The following is a 20,353-nucleotide window of genomic DNA, read 5'->3' on the forward strand; positions in this document are numbered from 1 at the left end:
GTAATTCGCTCTTATTATATTCGTTTCTTCTTCTTAAAAGTTCAAAACCATCTAAATTACATGTTGACTTATTAAATAAATTGATGTTTTGAAATTTAAAAGAAATACCAAAAAATATTTTTTGTGTGGATTATCCCACAGGTGCTTGTAGATCGAACCCTCTCCCCATCCCAGGTCGAGTCCAAGGAAAGTTTTATGTTTTCTTCAAAGAATACATTTAGTAAGTTACAATGTATTTCAGAGAAAAAAAAATCCCCCTAACACACAGAATTAAAGATTTATTAACAAAAAAAATTATAAAATAAAATAAATATCCGATATCTTGAAGACTATGAGAGCTTTAAAATACCACAACTCCCTGTAGGCTATAGAAAACCCCTTTTGATTTGAAGTCAAAACTCAACAAGTCAAATCCAAGGTTATATATTTAATTTCCTCGTGTGTAACACCTTAGTTTGTTTATAGACAATATCTTAAAAAACAGTAATATGATATCATTTTTGAACGGGGGGGGGGGGGGGGGGGGGGGGGGGGGGGGCTGAGGGAAAAAATCAACCTACACATGTACCTGAAAAAAAACTTGACAATCAGAAACTAAATTTAGTGCAAACTGTTCGTGTGCTGGGGGGGGGGGGGGGGCATGGTCATAAAAATCAATTATGCATGCTCTTTGTGAGTTAAAAAAGAGTCTTCAAGCTTGCATTGAAATTTAACTACAATAATGAAGCCCCCCTCTCTCTCCTTTTTTCTTTTTTTTTTTGGGGGGGGGGGGGTTAAGATTAAAAAAGATCGGAGAGGGCTACATTATCATGCATGATTATTGCAGCTAGCTAATCGAAATTATACAACAAAACTCCGAATGGCTTACCGAAGACTTTTTTCATTTCGAGGTCAAAAGATCAAGGGACATAATTTCAAACATATTTTCTAGCTGATAACCATGATAAATTCCAATTTTCTATAATTGAGCTTTCTTCCATAAAATTTAATATCTCAACTCCTTATGGCCGAATCATATCGAGGAGAAAGGTCAAGATCATAAGTGATAAAATTACTTTATCATAACGCCTTTTTTTCTTCTACTCATATCGTAAAAAGGCTATAGGATTTTGCAATGAATTTTTAGTTCACAACCCCCATTAAAAACATTACATATTAATTTTAAAGTCAAAAGTCAAAGGTTTAAATTCAAAAATATAAATGTATATGATCGGAATTAATTTTTCTTATAATAATAATTTCATATTTTGCAAGCTTTTGATCTTGTTTTTTTTTAATCTTAAAAAGACACCTACAGATAATAGGTAAGATCAAATTAAAACTGAAAGGCGAAGGTTGACTTTTTCTTTCCCCGTGATACATTTAGAAAAAACTCCGATCCAGGTCTCCAGTTCTACCCTCTTTTTTTTCAAAAGCATGGGACATAATTTCTCTTGAACACAGCAGCCAGGCAGCTATGTGTTTGGAACATGTTCCAAATTATTTTGAACGGACAGTTGGCTTTCATGTCTTGGCATGTAAAAGTTTGATTTTTTTTTGGGGGGGGGGGCAAAGTAATTTATTTCATGCAAAAATAAAAATATGCATGTTAATTTTACAATTCATTCCCGCAGATGTTAGAAAATAATAAAGCTTTTTGTTAAAATTAAATATATTCTGGAGTTGTAACTTCAGAATTACAGGCATCTTGAACAAGAAAGAACAATTCACACAAAGAGCGAGATGCAAGGACTAATTTTAATTAGATTGATATTCATAGTTCAAACATAATTTTAATGATTTGAAACAAAAAATGTCGTAATTTCATCTCACTACTTCATGTACTTGTATGTAAACTACAAGAATTACATTTTACACTCTATACTTAAACACCTTGACAAGTCCATCATAGTATCCCACCCACAGTGTAGACTTGTACAGTGATAATCTGGCTGGGCCGTTCACTTCGTTCTCTGACAGCAAGAATTTCAGGAACTCCCCGTCAGGACTCAGCAAATGGATATTTTGGTTAGCTCCGTCGGTAACAAGAATGTTACATTGCGAGTCACACGCTACATCAGCAGGAATGAAGTTCCCTGTCAAGTTCTGTCCACGATAGACAAACTTCATACGACCAGAGAAAGACAGAATCACTAGTTCACCTGTAGTGAGACTTGTATGGTTCGCAACACAGATATCACTGTTACTGTTCTGTGTGACTCTGGCTGGTAATGTAAACAGTCTGGTGTGATCGTCCTCCTGGTACTCATACTCACGGATGACATCACCTGTCACTGTGATGTGTCTCACCAGACGTCTGCTGTGTGACACTAATTTGAATTCATCTGATTCACTGTCTATCAAGCTGACCAGTAGTCCACCGTCCATTGACTGACAGATTCCTCCTGGTAACAGTGGATCTGTACTGATGACTGTAGTGACAGACCCTGGTGGTGACAGACAACTAATGGACTTTTTACTATATTTATCATATGTAAAATAAACATCGCCACTGTCTGTCACACATAGGTCTAACATCTCTATTGAATATTTATGTTTTTTGTCACCATCTTTGTTTACTTGTTCAGTATAAGGTGACCAACATTGACGTACGTAACACTGATCTTCACCAACAGCCCTCAACGAAAATATTCGTTTACATGTATATCCATAATGAAATACGCTTGTTTCAGTCAAGTTGATGTCATCTATATCCAAAGTTTTCCCCACCATTTTCTCAAGTATATCACCACTCGTTTTTCCTTTACTGTATCTTACTGAATGTTTACAGTTTTTCATATCAACTCCCTGGACAGTCAACATTTTTGTCAGTTCCCTGAGGTTGTCAAGCAAGCCGTAATCTGACATGGTACTCTTGTTCTCCTCCATGAACTGAACTGTCTCCGCAATTGACTTCTTATTTTTGAATAACTCAGATTTCACGCTTTCCAGCTTATCATTTTTATCCTTCAAATTATCTTTCAATCTTTGCTCATTTCGTTTCTTGATTTCTGATAACCTGGTAATAATCTCATCATAGTGCTTCTGCAGCTTTTTAATCTCAGAGTCACAAACTTTTTCATTTTCTTTCAGTTGTTGTGACACCTTCTCGATCTTCTCCTCAATCACAGGCAAATCCTCTTCCTTGATTTTCTTCAGTAATTTAAGTAGACCTCTCCTCCTTTGGCTGGCTGCCGTGGGTAGAGTGCTCCATTCATGTTCCTTATGATCTGTTTTGGCACATTTACCACAAATAAATTCATCACAATCTTCACATATAACATCAATAGGTAAATCATGGGTTTTACACATTGCAATATGCTCTTGAGGAGAGCCTAGTGGATATTTTGGTTTACTGGCTGCCATGTTGTTGAATGTCGACTATCTATGACCTAGATTTTGTAACTTGTGGTGTGCACAAGTGTCATAAACGATATTTAAACTGCTATCATGTGACAAGAAGGTGCACTTTTAAAATAAACAAAATGCACTTAAATAATTTCCCTGAGTATATTTAGCTTTATAAAAGTGAAGATAACTTAGAGTCATAATCCCGTAAACCCTGTAAGAATTCAAGTCGTGAACAGGCCATAAAAAAGAAAACTTTCTGTTTTCATAAATAACAATCATGCAAAATGTTATGTTATGAAAGGTTCACTTCTAAAGGGTGAATTTTTGAAAAAACGTTGAAACTTAACCATATCATGAAAATCATATTAAAATCCTATTTTTCAATATTTTGTATCGTGTGCAACCTGTGATTTAAAATATGCAATTATATAATGAAAGAACTGTTTCTTAATTGAGATTTTAAAAGAAATGACTTTATTGGCGGGGGGGGGGGTGGATCTAGCAGTGCACTCTTATTTTTATTCTTCGCTGAAGGTACTCCAATATACTGTTTTCTTTAAGGAATAACTGTCTAATTTTTTTTGTTTCATAATGTGATCCATCGAGTGCGGCTTCCGTGATATTATTTGCATAAACGCCGAAGGTGTAATTTATAAGTAATGTTTTACGTCCCTGTCGAGCTTTTTTTACTCATATGAATTAAGACGTCACCACATACCATATGTCGCAGTAGGGGCTAAAACGAAAAGATTTCTGGACCTGAGTGCCAAGCATGGATCAAGCATTTGTAGCTCTCCGCCGTCAAGTAATGTCATCTCCATATGAGTAAAAAATTCTCGAGAGGAACGTAAAACAATAAACAAACAAAAATCACATCATGACTCCAGGCAAAAAAAGATTTATATGTTAATACTTAGGAAAAATCTCAAGAACAGCAAAGTCATAATTGGTCATATTTGTTGAGAGCATTCTCAGGTAGCGTAGATTCAAATTGTTCAAAACATGACCCCCCCCCCCTCCGGAGAATAAAGGGGCCATAACAGTGGGTCATAATTATACACAAGCTTATTCAGAGAATCTGTGTCTCCCGCTTAAGAAGAAAAGGAGAGCATGTGTTGATCTAGAAGGGATGGATAGAAAGGGGGGGGTACTTTAAGAAGGGGACATGGAGGCATTGGGAGTTGTGGATTAAACTTTCATTGCAAAAACTTCTTGTCATTGCAAAAACTTCTTGAGATTCCGCCAAGAAATAAAAGTTATACATGCACACATAATATATGAATTTACGACCATGACCTTTGATCTCTTGATTGAAATTCTTAGGCCATAGGGAGTTGTGGTATAAAATTTTTATAACAAAAACTCAATGTCTTCTCGAGATATCATGTGGAAATGAAACTGTTAAAAACAGATTTAATTTATGACCTTGCACCTTTGACCTGAAATCAATTTAAAAACAAGTTGTGTTTGTGAAACACTATGCGCCCGGCGGCAACAAAGTTCGGAAAAAGCTAATTTTAGCATTAAGGTCACAGTCAAGGTCACAAGGTCATTGACCTTGGTGTCATTTGGAAGAACCTGATTAGTGGAGTTTGCATACCAAATATGATGTCTCTATCTTTCATTGTTCAAATGTTATGGCGAAGGTTAAAGTTTGCAGAAAAAAGCTATTTTTAGCATATAGGCCACAGTCAAGGTCACAAGGTCATTGACCATGGTGTCATTTGAAAGAGCTTAATTAGTAAAGTATGCATACCAAATATGAAGTCTCTATTTTTCATGGTTCAAAAGTTATTTTGAAGGTTAAAGTTCGGGACAAACAAACAAACAAACAGACAGACAGACAGGACAAAAACAACAGAAATACATATATGATAATTATACATGTACTTGTCAATTTTATTCAGAAATGATAGACATTTATCACAGTTGGAGGTTAACTTAGGGTGCCCTGTGAATTCTCAAAAAGTGAAACTGCTATGTCGACAATTACATGAAACATCTTTCATACCCTTTTATTTTGTGATATAATCTTGCTTATCTATCAAAAATTTTCTGATTTGTCAAAGTAGGGAAAGCTCACAATCTTTTTTTTTTTTATTTTTATTAAAATTCAAGAACTTGCAGTTTTAATTAGAAGGCCCGTATTCAAATATTTGTACTGAAATTTTTTTTTAAAGGAAATGAAAGCACTTAGTCTGTACAATATTATTTGCAATATCTTCATTACCTGAAAAAACTTAGAGTAATTTCTCTTTTACTGGACTAGATTACTCGGTAATAATCATGATTCCAAAAATCCTTCATCATTTCATGGGAAGTTTAGTAAATTATGATCAATTACCGGTAATAGACTAACAATTAGTATGGAAAACTTCGGTCAGCATTTGACTCAGTGATAAATTGGTCATTGTATCGATCATAGAACTTACGAATTGATGACATTAAAGTAGACTGCTGATATTCTTGTTTCATCATCTTTTTAATAAATAATTTACCTCGTTCTAGAAATTATTCATACGTAAAGCATGCTCTTGCGTTTCGAATCAAATGAGATACATAAACTCCGTATGCAGCTAGGTGATGAAGGTAAAATGGTGCATTAGTAAGTAAAGTTGACGATAGAAAAGTTAAAGTCATGACGTTTATCATAGAGCTTGGTTGTTAGATTACCATTAATGTCTTTTTCTAGTAAATTATCTAAATATGAAACAGATATGTGTCAGACTCTGTGGTATCTTTTATCTCAAGATCACCGGGAAATATCGTATCGACATAGGAATGGAAATTACAATTGTTAATTGACAATATGTCGTCGATTTATCTAATTGTCGAGTTGAAAGCCATAGCAAGTGTGTTTTTGTTTTCTTTTCAAAAACAAGATTTTGCCGAAATTCTGTTTCATATGAATACAAAAAATAGGTCTGCTAGTATTAGGGCGTAATTCCTACCTATGGGAATTTCAATAGATTGTTGGAAGACCTGGTCTCCAAAAACAACAAAGATAGACGATCTGATTCGTTGTTTCTTGAGGTGACCAGCAGTCCACTGTCCACTGACTAACAGATTCATCTTGCTGACAGTGGATCTGTACTGATGACTGTAGAGACAGATCCTGATGGTGACAGGCAGGCGATGAAATTGTTATGATAGTCAATGAAATTAAGGTGACTCCACCCTCACAATTTTATAGGTTCAAAGTATAAAAACTGCATTTATTTCCATTTAATATACTTTAAACTTTCCAATTATTGCAAAAAATGTATAGGTCACCATATTATTTAAGATACGAAACATAAATAAACAGAAGTGTATGTCAACATAAAAAATCGCACATTTTTTGTAAACAGTATTATGAAAAATATGTAAAAACTGGTTAAAATGCATAATTCTGATGCTGAGTGTTCCTAAATACTTCCTTTTTAAAAGATACTTGTGAATTGTGAATATCAAGGAAACTATTTTACAATAAAGCAAATGCCTGAATGAAGAGACCTTAGAAGGAGTTATTGCCCTTGTCAACATTTTTTAAAGATTGATTGATTGATCAAATATAGAAAATATGCATTTTTTTTTTAATTCTTTAACTTAACAATATTCATCATTACACCTATTGTAACGCATTATTCCAAGAGATATTGTTCTATTAGGTATGAATTTAAACTAATTACAGTTTTTGCAAAAACCTATGACATCATAGGAGGGTGTAATTACTTTAATTATGTTATATGTTATGTTAAATTATATTGTATTTATGTTTTTTCTCACCTTCTTTGTTTACTTATTCAGTATAAGGTGACGCGTGTTGTCTTACATAACACTGTTCTTCAAACATTACCCTTAACAAATATAATTGTCGATCTCCATATTTAAATGAGCTTGTTCCAGTGAAAATGACATATTAAAATCGAGAGTTGTCCCAGTCACTGTCTCTAGTAACTCATCCTTGATTTCAACTTGACTGTATCTCACCAAATCTTCAAAGTTGGTGACATCATTTTCCAGACAAAAGAGAAGTTGTGTTAGTTCTCTGTGGTTGTCAAGCAAACCGTAATCTGACATGGTACTCTTTTTATCCTCCTTGAACTGAACTGTCTTCACAATCGTTTTCTTCTTTTCAATTAACTCAGATTTCATACTATTTAGGTTTTCAATTTTTGCTTCAAATTATCTCTCAGTCTTTGTTTACTGAGTATTTCGTTTCTTCATATCTGATACCTTTGAAATTATCTCATCATAATCACTGGCGGATTATGAACCCCCACAATATAATGATAAATCAATGTTTTTTGGTGTGGCTGTGGACCTTAGCTCCCCTGACCTCAAATTGGTCGGGCCTCCCCTTTTCAAAATTTCTGGATCGGCCACTGATAATGAAGCATTGAAGCTTTTCAATTTTGTCTCACAGTTTTTTTTTTATTTTTTGTGATCAGTTATAACATCATCTCTAGCTATTCGTTCATCCCATGCAGACCATTTTCCTTAATCTTTCTTAATAAAGTTGCCCCGTGGGGATCCGGGTTAGAATAGGTCCTCAGTACCCCCTTGCTTGTCGTAAAAGGCGACTAAATGGGGCGGTCCGTCGGATGAGACCGTATAAACCGAGGCCCCGTGTCACAGTAGGTGTGGCACGATAAAGATCCCCCCTGCTCAAAGGCCATAAGTGCCGAGCATAGGCCTAAATTTGCAGCCCTTCACCGGCAATGGTGACGTCTCCATATCAGTGAAACATTCTGGAGAGGGACGTTAAACAGTATAAAATCAATCTTAATAAAGTTGAGTGGGCATCGCCTCCTTTCGCGGACTGTCGTGGGTATAGTGGTCTATTCATTTTCTTCATTGGTTTTAGCTCATATACCACAAATAAATTTTATCACAGTCCCCACATATAACACCAATAAGTAAATCGAGGGTCGTACACATTTCAATATGCCCTTGAGGAGAGCCCATTGAATATTGCAGTTTACCATAAGTCATTTTTATTAAGATTCGACTATTGATTATTCTTAATTGTTGTGAGATAGTTATTGATCGACCCATTATAAGCCAGACAAAATTTTCATGAAATGTGGTCATTACTTTATTTAATCTTCAGAAAAACTACATGCACTGTCTCGCGTAATTACGTAAAAATAAAGTTCTCGTGAAAAAAGAGTGATTTACTAGCTGTATCTATAACCTAGATTAAGTAGCCGATGAAGCGCAATGTACAGTATAAAATTCTCAAAAGGGACATTAAACAAACAAGCAAACCTTTAAACTATCTGTATTAATATGCACTAAGTAGTTAGCATGGTAAAGTTGAAGATGACAGGCAGTGATCGGTCCCCTAAACCCTTTAAAGGATACTGGTGAACAGGGCATAAAACAGGTGAATAAAAATGTATCTTCAAAAATAACAATCATACACAGTGTTATGTAGAGTTTGCATTTTATCTTTGGAAAAAAAACCTACAGCTTATTCATAAATGCTCAGTAATGAAGAAATTTTTAAAAAAATTGTGCATGCTACAAATGTAGCAGAAAAAAATTTGACCTGGTAGATGTATTTTGTTGATACCCTGGTTCCTCCATTCGTCCGTCAAATACACCGATCTTCAAAATCCTTTTAGAGACTAAATGGAGGTTAAAGATTGATTTTTTTAATCCTCTTTTTTATTCATAAAACAAAAATAAAACCAAGATACAATTTGACATCTTTAAAATTTCTTTGCCAATTAAATCAATTCAATAAAAAATCAGTCTTTTAAACTGCTCTTCAAGTGATCTAACATCATCATATTAACTTATTTTAAATAGTTTTTTTATCTGTTTCTTAACATTAAATTGACTTTGATTTAACTTAAATCAATAGCACACGAAAAGAAAAATCACGCATGCTGTAGTTTAAAATACAGTAGATTAATAATTACTGTTTTAATATAATGAAAGTAATTTCAATCAAACTTCAAGTATACATGTACAATTTATACCCTGTAATGAAACACTTTGACAAGTCCATCGTAGTATCCCACCCACAGTGTAGACTTGTACAATGATAATCTGGTTGGACAGTTCTCTTCTTTCTCTGACAGCAAGAATTTCAGGAACTCCCCATCAGGACTCATGTCAGTAGATGGATATTTCTACCAGCTCTGTCAGTAACAAGGATGTTACAGTGTGAATCATCAGTTGGATCAAAGTCCATTGACTGGTTCAGTCCACGGTAGACAGACTTTAAGTGTCCAGAAGAAGAGAAAATCACCAGTTCTCCTGTAGCATCATCTGTCAAGTTTACAACACAGATATCGCTGTTACTGTTCTGTGTGACTCTGAATAGAAATGTAAACAGTCTGGTGAAACCGTCCTCCTGGTACTCATACTCATGGGTGACGTCACCTGTCACTGTAATGTGTCTCACCAGACGTCTGCTGTGTGACTTTAATTTGAAACTATCTGATTCCATGTCTCTCAAGGTGACCAGTAGTCCCCCGTCCACTGACGGGCAGATTCCGTTTGGTTGCAGTGGATCTGTACTGATGACTGTCGAGACAGATCCTGATGGTGACAGTGAACGGATTGAATAATTTGGAAAGTCAGTGAAATAAATATCACCAGTATCATTCACACATATGTCATTAGGTTCGATATTATACTAGTATTCATGTTTTTTGTCTCCTTCTTTGTTTACTTGTTCAATATAAGCTAACTCAATTTGTCTTATGTAACACCGATCTTCACACAAAGCCCTCGATCAACAAAAGCATTCGCTGATCTCCATATTTAAATGTACTTGTTTCGGTCAAAATGATACCTTTCAAGTTTTTCCTATTAATTTCTCTATTACATAATCACTGATTTCACTTTTACTGTATTTCACTGAATGTTTATATTCCTCTATATCAACATCCAGACCAGACAGCATTTACATCAGTTCTCTGTGGTTGTCGATCAAGCCGAAATCGGACATAGTATTCTTGTTTTCCTCCATATTTCATCAACATGATTTTGAAGTTTTTTCATCTCAGCATCACACAGGTCTTTATTTTCTGTGATCTGCTGTGGAATCTTCTCTATCTTCTCATTCATCCCAGGCAGATCCTCTTCCTTGATCTTCCTCAGAAGTTTTATCGATCCTCTTCTCCTTTGGGTGGCTGCCGTGGGTATAGTGCTCCATTCGTGTTCTCTATGGTCTGTTTTTGCGCATTTTCCACAAATAAATTCATCACAATCCTCACATATAACATCAATAGGTAAATCATGGGTTTTTGCACATTTCAATATGCTATTCTTTGATAAGATAGAAGAATTTTGTTGAAAAAAGATGTGTTTTGAAACATTTTATGCCCCCAATGGCAACAAAGTTTGAAAACCCATTTTTAGCATATAGGTCACAGTCAAAGTCACAAGGTCATTGATCTGGGTGTCATTTGAAAGAACTTAATTAGTGGAATATGCATACTAAATATGAAGTCTCTATCTCTCATAGTTCAAAATTTATGGTGGGGTTTTATAAAGGCTATTTTTAGCATATAGATCACAAAAAAGGTCACAAGGTCATTGACCTTGGGGTCATTTGAAGGAGCATAAAAAGTGGAGAATGGATACTAAATATGAGGCTGCCATCTTTCATGGTTCAAAAGTTAGGTCGAAGGTTCAAAAAATTTATTTTAAGCATATGGCTCACAGCAAAGGTTACAAGGTCAAAGACCACTGTGTCACTTTAAAGACCCAAATTAGATGAGTATGCATATACTAAGTATATAGTCTCTATTTCTCCTGGTTCTTAGTTTATGGCAAATATTCAGTAAAAACTATTTTTAGCATGTAGGTCACAGTTAAGGTCACCAGGTCATTGACCTTGGTGTAATTTGAAAGGACTTAATAAGTGGAGTATGCATACCAAATATGAAGTCTCTATATCTCATTGGTTCAAAAGTTATCACATATGGCAAAGATTAAAGTTTACAAACAGATTGGACAAAAACAATATGTGCCCTAATCTATCAATCCGGGCACATAAAAAATGTGTGTATAAAAAATATTAATATGCCACTGTAAAAATGTCCAGCAACTCTGCATTAATTTTCAAATAACCTTATAATTAGCTGCCCGTCACATATTCCCTAATGCCAATCAGTATAATGTATAATACATAGCTTGTTTTTAATTTCCAACATATATATAGAATCATTATTTTCTTGCAAGTATTCAAATTTAATTAATCATATACATGTATGTGCATGCATTTAATTGATAACATGCATTCATCTTCTCCTGCAACAATGGTATGATATATATAGACAAACAAGTATATAGTATACAAGCATCACAAGCACTAGTTGAAATGCATATAATTTTTCCTATTTTAACTCCATAAAATGATTCATCTAAAAAAGAATATGGTTTTGACGTACCAAGTCTGATATATATACCATGAAAACAGATTAGACATTCCTATAATTTTTTAAAAGGCCATGCCATGGAAACTGCTGAAAATCTTTTTTTCTGGCTATTCCACATTATTCAGTCTCACTAGTCATCATGTCTAATCCTATTGTACACAAGTAACAACTCCAATTAACTTGATACCATTCAATAATGAAGCAAAACATGCTTGCCTTTGAATTCCCTCCATTTTATTTAAAAAGAGGAAGTAAATGACTGAGCATGCTCACAAATGCCTAATGGGTAGTCCTAGATCTTCTGGCGACATTCTGGCAATACTGCCAGAAAGTTTTTTTTCTGGCAGTATTGCCAGAATATCACCAGAAGTTGTTGCCGCTAGCGGTGATATTTCACTAACCCAAAAATCTTGTTTCTGGTGACAAAAATGTGTTGCTGCAATGTTGCTGCAATATAACGGCAATATTGCTGCAATAATTTTACTTTGGTAAGGGTTATAACTAAATTCATTGTTCAATTATAATTTTGAGAGGCAGAAAAGATATTTTCATACGCCACCATTCCGCCAAATATATAGACTCAATTGACGAGTTCTATTTAAAGTTGTACACTTGTGATGAGGAAAGAAAAATATGGTCTTTTAAATCTTTTTTCACCTAAACACATGTATATAAAACACATAAGCAAATATACTTTGAATATTTCATCTAGTCAGAAACCAGAGAAGAATCCTACCTTAAAGAAATCATGGCCCTAAACGGCACTGCTTAAAGCACACTATACGAGTAGATTCTTGTCTAGAGATACATGTATGTTGTACAAAAAATAAAACACAACAGGGTTGATCCTTCTTTCATCATATAGCATAAACAAACCACCCGGTAGCCTTGATTTCAAATGTTAAAATCAAGATTAAAACATTTTGCACCACCCGCACCTTAAAACGCAGGGGGACCTTTCCTTATACGGGCCGGACCTTTTCTTATAAAAGGCGGACCAAATATGTTATCGTATTAGTTCCTATCGGACCTTTAAACGAGGCGGACCAAATGTTATGCGACACCGGAATAAAATCATTCGGTCAACATTTGAAATTATTGAAAAGTGTTAATAACTATAATACAAGAATTATCAATCTTATCAACTGATACCAGTATATCTTTGGTACGTGTGTTCCACATAAAAAGTAAGTCGATGTGATCTGTAGTTGAAATCTGATGGACTAAAATAGAATCAAATCCACTCTGCATCATTCTGAAATTCAAAATTTTTGTACGCTGCATATTTAATGAGTTAGATTGCATGATAACAGATTTTGAAACGGCACTCTTATGTAATGTATTAGTCCATCTTTCAAATAGCACATCTACATGTAGATTGACTGTATGTTTAAAACATTTCAGGTGGAAGAGTACATTTCCCAGGGTTCCTTGTTAGATTACCTGATTGACCATAGGAGTAATATTAGGGCTAATCCCACCATGTACCTGTGGGCTTCACAGGTCGCCAATGGCATGTGTTATCTGGAGACCATGAAGATAGTCCACAGGGATCTAGCTGCTAGGAATATCCTTGTCCAAAATTTGGAACAGGTGATGAAAAGTTTATCTATTTAGTTTTGAATTTTTTTTTCAATTTTCAACTAGACTAAATAAATTGGTACAATACAGCAATGAAGTAAAGACCTAGTTGAAGAAAAGGAACAATCCAAGGAAATTTCACTAAAAATTCCGTTGAAGGTATTAAAGTGAGCTCTGCTGATGTCTGTGTATTTTTATTGACTTTCAGGTGAAGATTAGTGACTTTGGGTTGTCGAGGGCTTTTGCCGAGGAGAAGAATTACTATCAGGCGTTTAAAGGGGGCGCTGGCCAATCAAATGGTAGGATTTTATATTTGATACCTGAAACCGTGAGAACATTATTTTCATGCAGTTTGTAAAATTGTCTTGAATTGGATTTTTTTTGTAACTTCCATTACAGGTATGCACCAGAATGTGTTAACTATGGAAAGTTTAACCACAAGACAGATGTCTGGAGTTTTGGCATCACGTTGTGGGAAATGTTTTCTTATGGAGACCAGCCTTACGGAGACAAAAAGGGTGTAGAGGTATAAGGAATATAAATTAATGTTCTACTTTAATATCAAGTTGTTATCTATACTATCTGGTTTCACTGGAATACTGTATACAAGGTTAACATTATTTTTGCCCTATGTTATTTTTTCCCTTTCATATTTGCAAATTTTGCTCCATTTAAAATTTGTCGAAATTCAAATATTTACACTGTCTTCTTTGAACTTGCCTTGTCTTAAATTCACCCACTTGTATCAAAGGCAAAGAGGGTAAACCTAAATTGAAGGCAAAAATTTTCCCTCGAAAGGTAATGATGGATCAATTCTCCGTTGAAAGTGAATCATATGAAAACTGATTTGGACTTCTAGAATTTCTTTGTAGTAGTTCAAACATTAAGCAGAGACAACATTATTCAGTTTCGGGACTAACATTCTGTAGGCTTTGACCCTGAGTTTTGTTTTAACAGGTCATGCAGTTCATTGAGTCAGGAGAAAGACCTGACGACTGTCCCGAAACCTGCTACAAGAAGATGAGAGAATGCTGGCACAAAGACCCAGCTAAACGACCAGACTTCAAGGAATTGTATAGACATTTTCAGGTGGACCAGGAATACGCATGTGTGGGCGAGTTTCTTGCAAAGAGGAACAAGTCAAGGAAAAACTAGTTGTGTACATGTGACCTTTGACCTTTTTTGGGGTCATCCCTAGCCAGTAAATCATGCTATTTTTAGTCAGTTGATCTGACTTCATGACACTGAAATTCATAGCTTTACAGAATTTTTTATTTTTGAATTCTATGTACTCTATATTAATTTTAAAAATTTTTTTAGACGTTCATTTTTGTTTGTATTTGACTTCAGTATGTTCTATTTTCATCTTTAACAAAATCATTTTTACAAGACTACTGATATTCTTGCCACTCATGAGCATACAAATTATTGTTTTCATTTGAATATTAAACATAAATATTCAAAAGGTTTGTTCAAGTACTAGTATTTCTAAATATTGCTTGGATGTTTAGCAATGATATCATCTTTTATAGCAAATTCTTTATATACCTGTTTTTCTGTTGTAAAAAAAATATATATTTTAGTACCAGCATGAAAACAGAAAGCAAGAATCAATTTTGACCAGTTCCAAAATATAAATGAAAATTATTCATCAACTGATTTATACTTATATTGATGTATTGTTGATAAAACTAATGATCTTGTTGATTGTTATTTTGATGAGCATTTATTGATAGTTGCAACTTCAACATTTTTAATTGTTATCCATTCCAATTAATTTTGTTAACATTCCAGGTCTAGCAATAATTTACAGAGTTATGCCCCTTTTCAAGTAATCCTATAAATATTTGAAATGTATGTCCTTCTTTGCAGGCACAAACATTTACTGCAGAAAAGTCTCTATGATTTGTAGTAAACACAATTTCAGATACAACAGGTACTGTTAGCTCTTAAAAAATCTGCAAGAAAAAAAAAGGATATGCAATGTACTAGTTCTTCTTCTACTTTATGGCACATTACAAAGTGAAGCAGTACAAAAATAATATATGACAAGTGTTTTTATGGAGCAAAATACAGGAAGTATCAGTCTTCCATATAATTGTTAAATCTTTTTTTTTTGCTGGAAAATGTTCTGAGCAGTAGCTTCTGTAGAAATCTGTTCTCTGCATAATAACATTCTGTTATTTTATATATTTATACACCTCAGCAATTATTATATTTTTTGTACACAATCATTTTCATCTTATAAAAAGGTATATGCATAATTGAGGAGGAAGGAAGTGAAACAGTGATAGAAATTTTATTAGAAATCATTCTCTCTTTGGTGTATAATGCATGTAGAATCTTAAGTTGGGACAGTGTAATGTATACTTAAAATAATATCACTGTTTAAAATTTGTGTGCTGTTGTGCTGATAGAAGAGAGCAAATCAGTTTATAGGAGGATCCAAGTGCTTATTTCTGTTAAAAAGGTGCTATTAACATGAACATGGTTGGCAGTCAATTTCTTTTCCTCAGTTTTATTTATTTTGTGTTCTGGGTTATTCAGTCATTTGTGTGTGGCTGTATGCCTATGTGATTTTTGTCCAACACAAATATATGCAACACTTAGCTTTTCATTCCTTGTTAATATCTTTGCTAGGAAATAGGCTTGATTTACTTGTTCTTTACTCTAACTCTAACCTCTTGAAAATCATAAAGATAGGCGTCATTCCAAGGAAAATGATTTTTGAATTGTAATCATTTCACAGATTTATAAGAGAGCTTACAGAATATAATATTAGTCATTTCAATTTCATGTGGGACCAATGAAAAAACTAGGGATGGCAATTTGTAACCGGTTAATCGATTAATCGGTCAGAACGATGCTAATCGGTTAGAAAATCCGTAATCGGTTAGTCGGAAAAAATAAAAAATATGTAAATTTGAGCGCAGTTTCCTTAGAATTCAATTTTTTTTAGAAAGGAAAGCGATGCATGGATGTTTATTTCGTGTTTTTACACATTTTATAATTAAGAGTATTTGGAGGTAATTATAGCTCTCCAGATTGAGATCGCGGGGTAATTGGTCAATTCTTAGTGTTAATTACTATAGTACTGTATTTAAAACATTATGCCGTAACCCATATAGTCCTGTGTTTTTTTTAATGATATTAAAAACATCACCGCTAGGCACTTTTAATTAAAGTATGTCTATATTTTGCCGTTATCTATTAAATTCTATTATTATAATAAACATTGTAAATTTTGAACAAAGTTAGAGTTCAGACATAGTTCTGATTATGGTGACAATACAAAATTATCTGCGTTGGAAAATTACCCTTGCCTGATTTCTCAACGAGATTCATGGTTTTTCTTAATTTTTTCTCGTCTATTAAAATCAAAATAAAATATACTCTTATGTACATAAAATTCTCCTATCAAAATAATAAACAGAATGTAACTTCTAAGTAATGTCTTTTTAGCCTTCTTGTGTGTATGAAAAGAAAATGTCAAAATGTATATCTTGATACGACTAACCGGTTAATCAGTTGAAACGTTTTGCGGTTAACCGATTAGCAATTCTGCAATCGATTGCCATCCCTAGAAAAAACATATTTTTCTCTCATAATGTATGAAAATCTTTGGTATTTTTATTTACTTTTTTGAGTAGGGAAATGACATCACTAACATTTAAATACTGTACACGTACTTTTTTCAAGGGGGTCATAATTCGGCAGAATTTCAATTTCTGTTTAATCCGCGGGTAGAAAATTATGCAAATTTCTTAGACTGTCACTAAATGCATTACATTTATATTAAGTACGCTTGGACAAATTTCTGCAGAAAAATTGTAACCGTGTACATAGCGTAAATTAATACCACACGGAAAAAAGTACTTCTACAGTATTCATTGAAATGCATTGAACTTTTGCACAAAAATTTGTTAGTCATATTGTCTTGATGCATTTATTGTTTTAGTCCTTTCAAGATATTCAAAAATTAGACCAATATACATGTAGATCATGTGTTAGATTTGGGCAATCAGGAATAAGTGCTAATGGTGGTTACAAGTATTGTAAAAATTTATATTTTAATGATTAATGTACCCAGTACATGAATAAGAACACCAAATCGGCACCTAAGGTGTTAGTATGTATATTTTGCTGAAAGGAAGAATATGTTGAGTATTTTGCAATCAAAATTTCTATTTCTCACTTATTGTCATATTCCATATTATTAGCTCACCTGAGCCGAAGGCTCAAGTGAGCTTTTCTGATCAAAATTTGTCCGTTGTCCGTCGTTGTTGTCGTTGTCGTCGTCGTCGTAGTCGTTGTCGTTGTTGTAAACTTTTCACATTTTCATCTTCTTCTCAAGAACCACTGGGCCAATTTCAACCAAACTTAAGTACCCTTGGGTAAAGAAAATTCAAGTTTGTTCAAATAAAGGGCCACGCCCTTTTCCAAGGGGAGATAATCATGAATTTGTTAAAAAATAATGGCATTTTTAAAAAATCTTCTTCTCCAGAACCACTGGGCCAGGAAAGATGAAACTCATGTGGAATCATCCTCAGGTAGTGTAGATTCAATTTTGTTCAAATCATGACCCCCGAGGCAAGGATGGGGCCAAAATGGCCGACCCTAGTTTTATATAGGAATATATAAGAAAAATCTTTAAAAATCTTCTTCTCAAGAACCACTTGGACGGGAAAGGTGAAACTCATGTGGAATCATCCTCAGGTAGTGTAGACTCATATTTATTCAAATCATGACCCCTGGGACAAGGATGGGGCCAAAATGGCCGACCTAAGTTTTTCATAAGAATATATAAGAAAAATCTTTAAAAATCTTCTTCTCCAGAACCACTGGGCCAGGAAAGATGAAACTCATGTGGAATCATCCTCAGGTAGTGTAGATTCAAGTTAGTTCAAATCATGACCCCAGGGGCAAGGGTGGGGCCAAAATGGTCGACCCAAGTTTTACATAGGAATATATAGGAAAAATCTTTAAAAATCTTCTTCTCCAGAACCACTTACATAGGAATATATAGGAAAAATCTTTAAAAATCTTCTTCTCCAGGACCACTGGGCCAGGAAAAATGAAACTCATGTGGAATCATCCTTGGGTAGTGTAGATTCAAGTTTGTTCAAATCATGACCCCCGGGGCAAGGATGGGGCCAAAATGGCCGACCCAAGTTTTACATAGGAATATATAGGAAATATCTTTAAAAATCCTTCTCAATTACCACTGGGCCAGGAAAGATGAAACTGATAGGGAAGCCATCCTCAGGTAGTGTAGACTCAAGTTTTTTCAAGTCATGACCCCCGGCCCTGGGGATAGGGTGGGGCCAAAATGGCCGACCCAAGTTTTACATAGGGATATATAGGGAAACCTTTTAAAATCTTCTTTTCAAGTACTTCAAAGCTATGATTAGTGATACCAGGGGTATTTATATGGAATCATCCTCAGGTAGTGTAGATTCTAGTTTGTTCAAATGATGAACGCCTGGAAAAGGGGGGGGGTAAATTCAAGCCCGATGTGCTCAGGTGAGCGGTGTGGCCCCTGGGCCTCTTGTTTTACAGAAGTATATGATTGCTAAAGCATCATGGTTCTGTATTATTTTTTCTGTTCCATTGATATGGTGAAAATTATATATTAAATACTAAGCATGTATATTTATCTACACATATATTTTTGTTAACATTTTTATTATTAAAGAATGTGTTTAATTATATCGTTAATTATAACTCATGTTTATTAATGCACTAAAACTGTTGTCAGTCACTAGTCTTGTGCAACTGTAGGGGGCACTTGTTATGTTTTAGAACACGCGATAGAATTTTATATTTTGATACAACTGAGAATTTGTTTCAATTAATGTATTGCTTTAATGACTGTATGTCATCTCTTTGTACTTTTAATAAAAGATAATTTTTCATACCAATGTTTTTTATGCTACGTTAAGGTCAAGATCTAGTAAATAACTTTAGACTAATTTTTTGGTGTTAAATCCATTATGACGTCATAATCAATTTCAACTTTCTTTTTCCTGTACTTTACGGCTTTAGCAGAATTTTTTAGTAAATATAGTATTATCATGACATTCAATTTGAAATCATATGAAAAGTAAACCGGATATTACCTATATTATATTTGATATTGATTTACAGAAGAGGCCATGAACATACTAAATACCGTTTTCTGAGAGACTGTAGGCAATCTGGATACTTTTCTTTTGTCGAACATGAAAAAAACTCCCATATTCATGACTGGTTTTCTTAATTTTTCATTAAAAATGACAGTTTAAAATAAAGTTTTTCATCTTGTTTACCTACAAATTATGCCCCGAAACACCTAATTTGACCAAGCTTAAGTTGTAAAGCATCAATAAGGGAATTTATTTCTTAAATTTGATAAATCTGTAGGCACCTTTCATTTACTAGATCTTGACCTTAATTAAAGATTTTGGGTTATATTAGTTTTTCCCTGACCATTTGTCTGTATGATTTTCTTATTTCACATGTGTATTAATTTTCAACAGGTGGTTTTAGGGCATTAATTTTTTACTTGTAAATCACGCATTCTCAATTTATAGTCTCAATTCGCTTTAAATAATGTACCGCGTTTTAAGTAATATAATATTTCAAATAAATTTTATTTTCTGCCAGTCTTACGAACCTTTGTTGGTTGTTGATTAAGATACAACAATTGTTTGTTGTAGCTTGAATGATTGTCTTAGGAGAAAATCACATTTTATAGCAGAAATCGATATTTACGTTACTGTCGCCGATCATCGTGTAGTTTTTATTTTAAACCAAAAAGAATTTTTAAATCATTAACATATCTTTTTCTTAGTAAGATTCTCCTACATTTGAGTTATATTTTCTGAATATCACACCCTTCACACATATGCGTGTCACAGATTTTTGAAAATGTTAATATATTTATCAAATTTTGATGTCACCGCAAAATTATTACTTTTCTATTTGGAAATTCAAAAGGACTGGAAGGAATGATGAACTAACTCAATAGGACTAAGTTGTAACTTTTAAACATCATGAGCACTCTTTCTATTGCATGG

At 33.9% G+C, this 20,353-nt stretch overlaps 2 protein-coding genes across 2 annotated transcripts; one reads left to right on the forward strand and one right to left on the reverse strand.

Moving 5' to 3' along the window:
* Positions 1–1,851: 1,851 nt before the first annotated feature.
* LOC134260672 (uncharacterized) lies at positions 1,852–3,345 on the reverse strand. Its single transcript, XM_062743225.1, has one exon. The coding sequence runs from the start codon at positions 3,343–3,345 to the stop codon at positions 1,852–1,854; it is 1,494 nt and encodes a 497-aa protein (XP_062599209.1).
* Positions 3,346–13,123: 9,778 nt separating this feature from the next.
* LOC134260642 (tyrosine-protein kinase HTK16-like) lies at positions 13,124–15,178 on the forward strand. Its single transcript, XM_062743198.1, has 4 exons — positions 13,124–13,307; positions 13,504–13,594; positions 13,695–13,821; positions 14,253–15,178. Exons 1-3 carry the CDS (start codon positions 13,197–13,199, stop codon positions 13,817–13,819), a joined length of 327 nt encoding a protein of 108 aa, XP_062599182.1. The 5' UTR covers positions 13,124–13,196; the 3' UTR covers positions 13,820–13,821; positions 14,253–15,178.
* Positions 15,179–20,353: the final 5,175 nt, after the last annotated feature.

The sequence above is a fragment of the Saccostrea cucullata genome, unplaced genomic scaffold (assembly GCF_032062105.1).
Source record: "Saccostrea cucullata isolate Sc308-1 unplaced genomic scaffold, CSIRO_AGI_Scuc_v1 ctg2674, whole genome shotgun sequence".
NCBI classification, from domain to species: domain Eukaryota; kingdom Metazoa; phylum Mollusca; class Bivalvia; order Ostreida; family Ostreidae; genus Saccostrea; species Saccostrea cuccullata.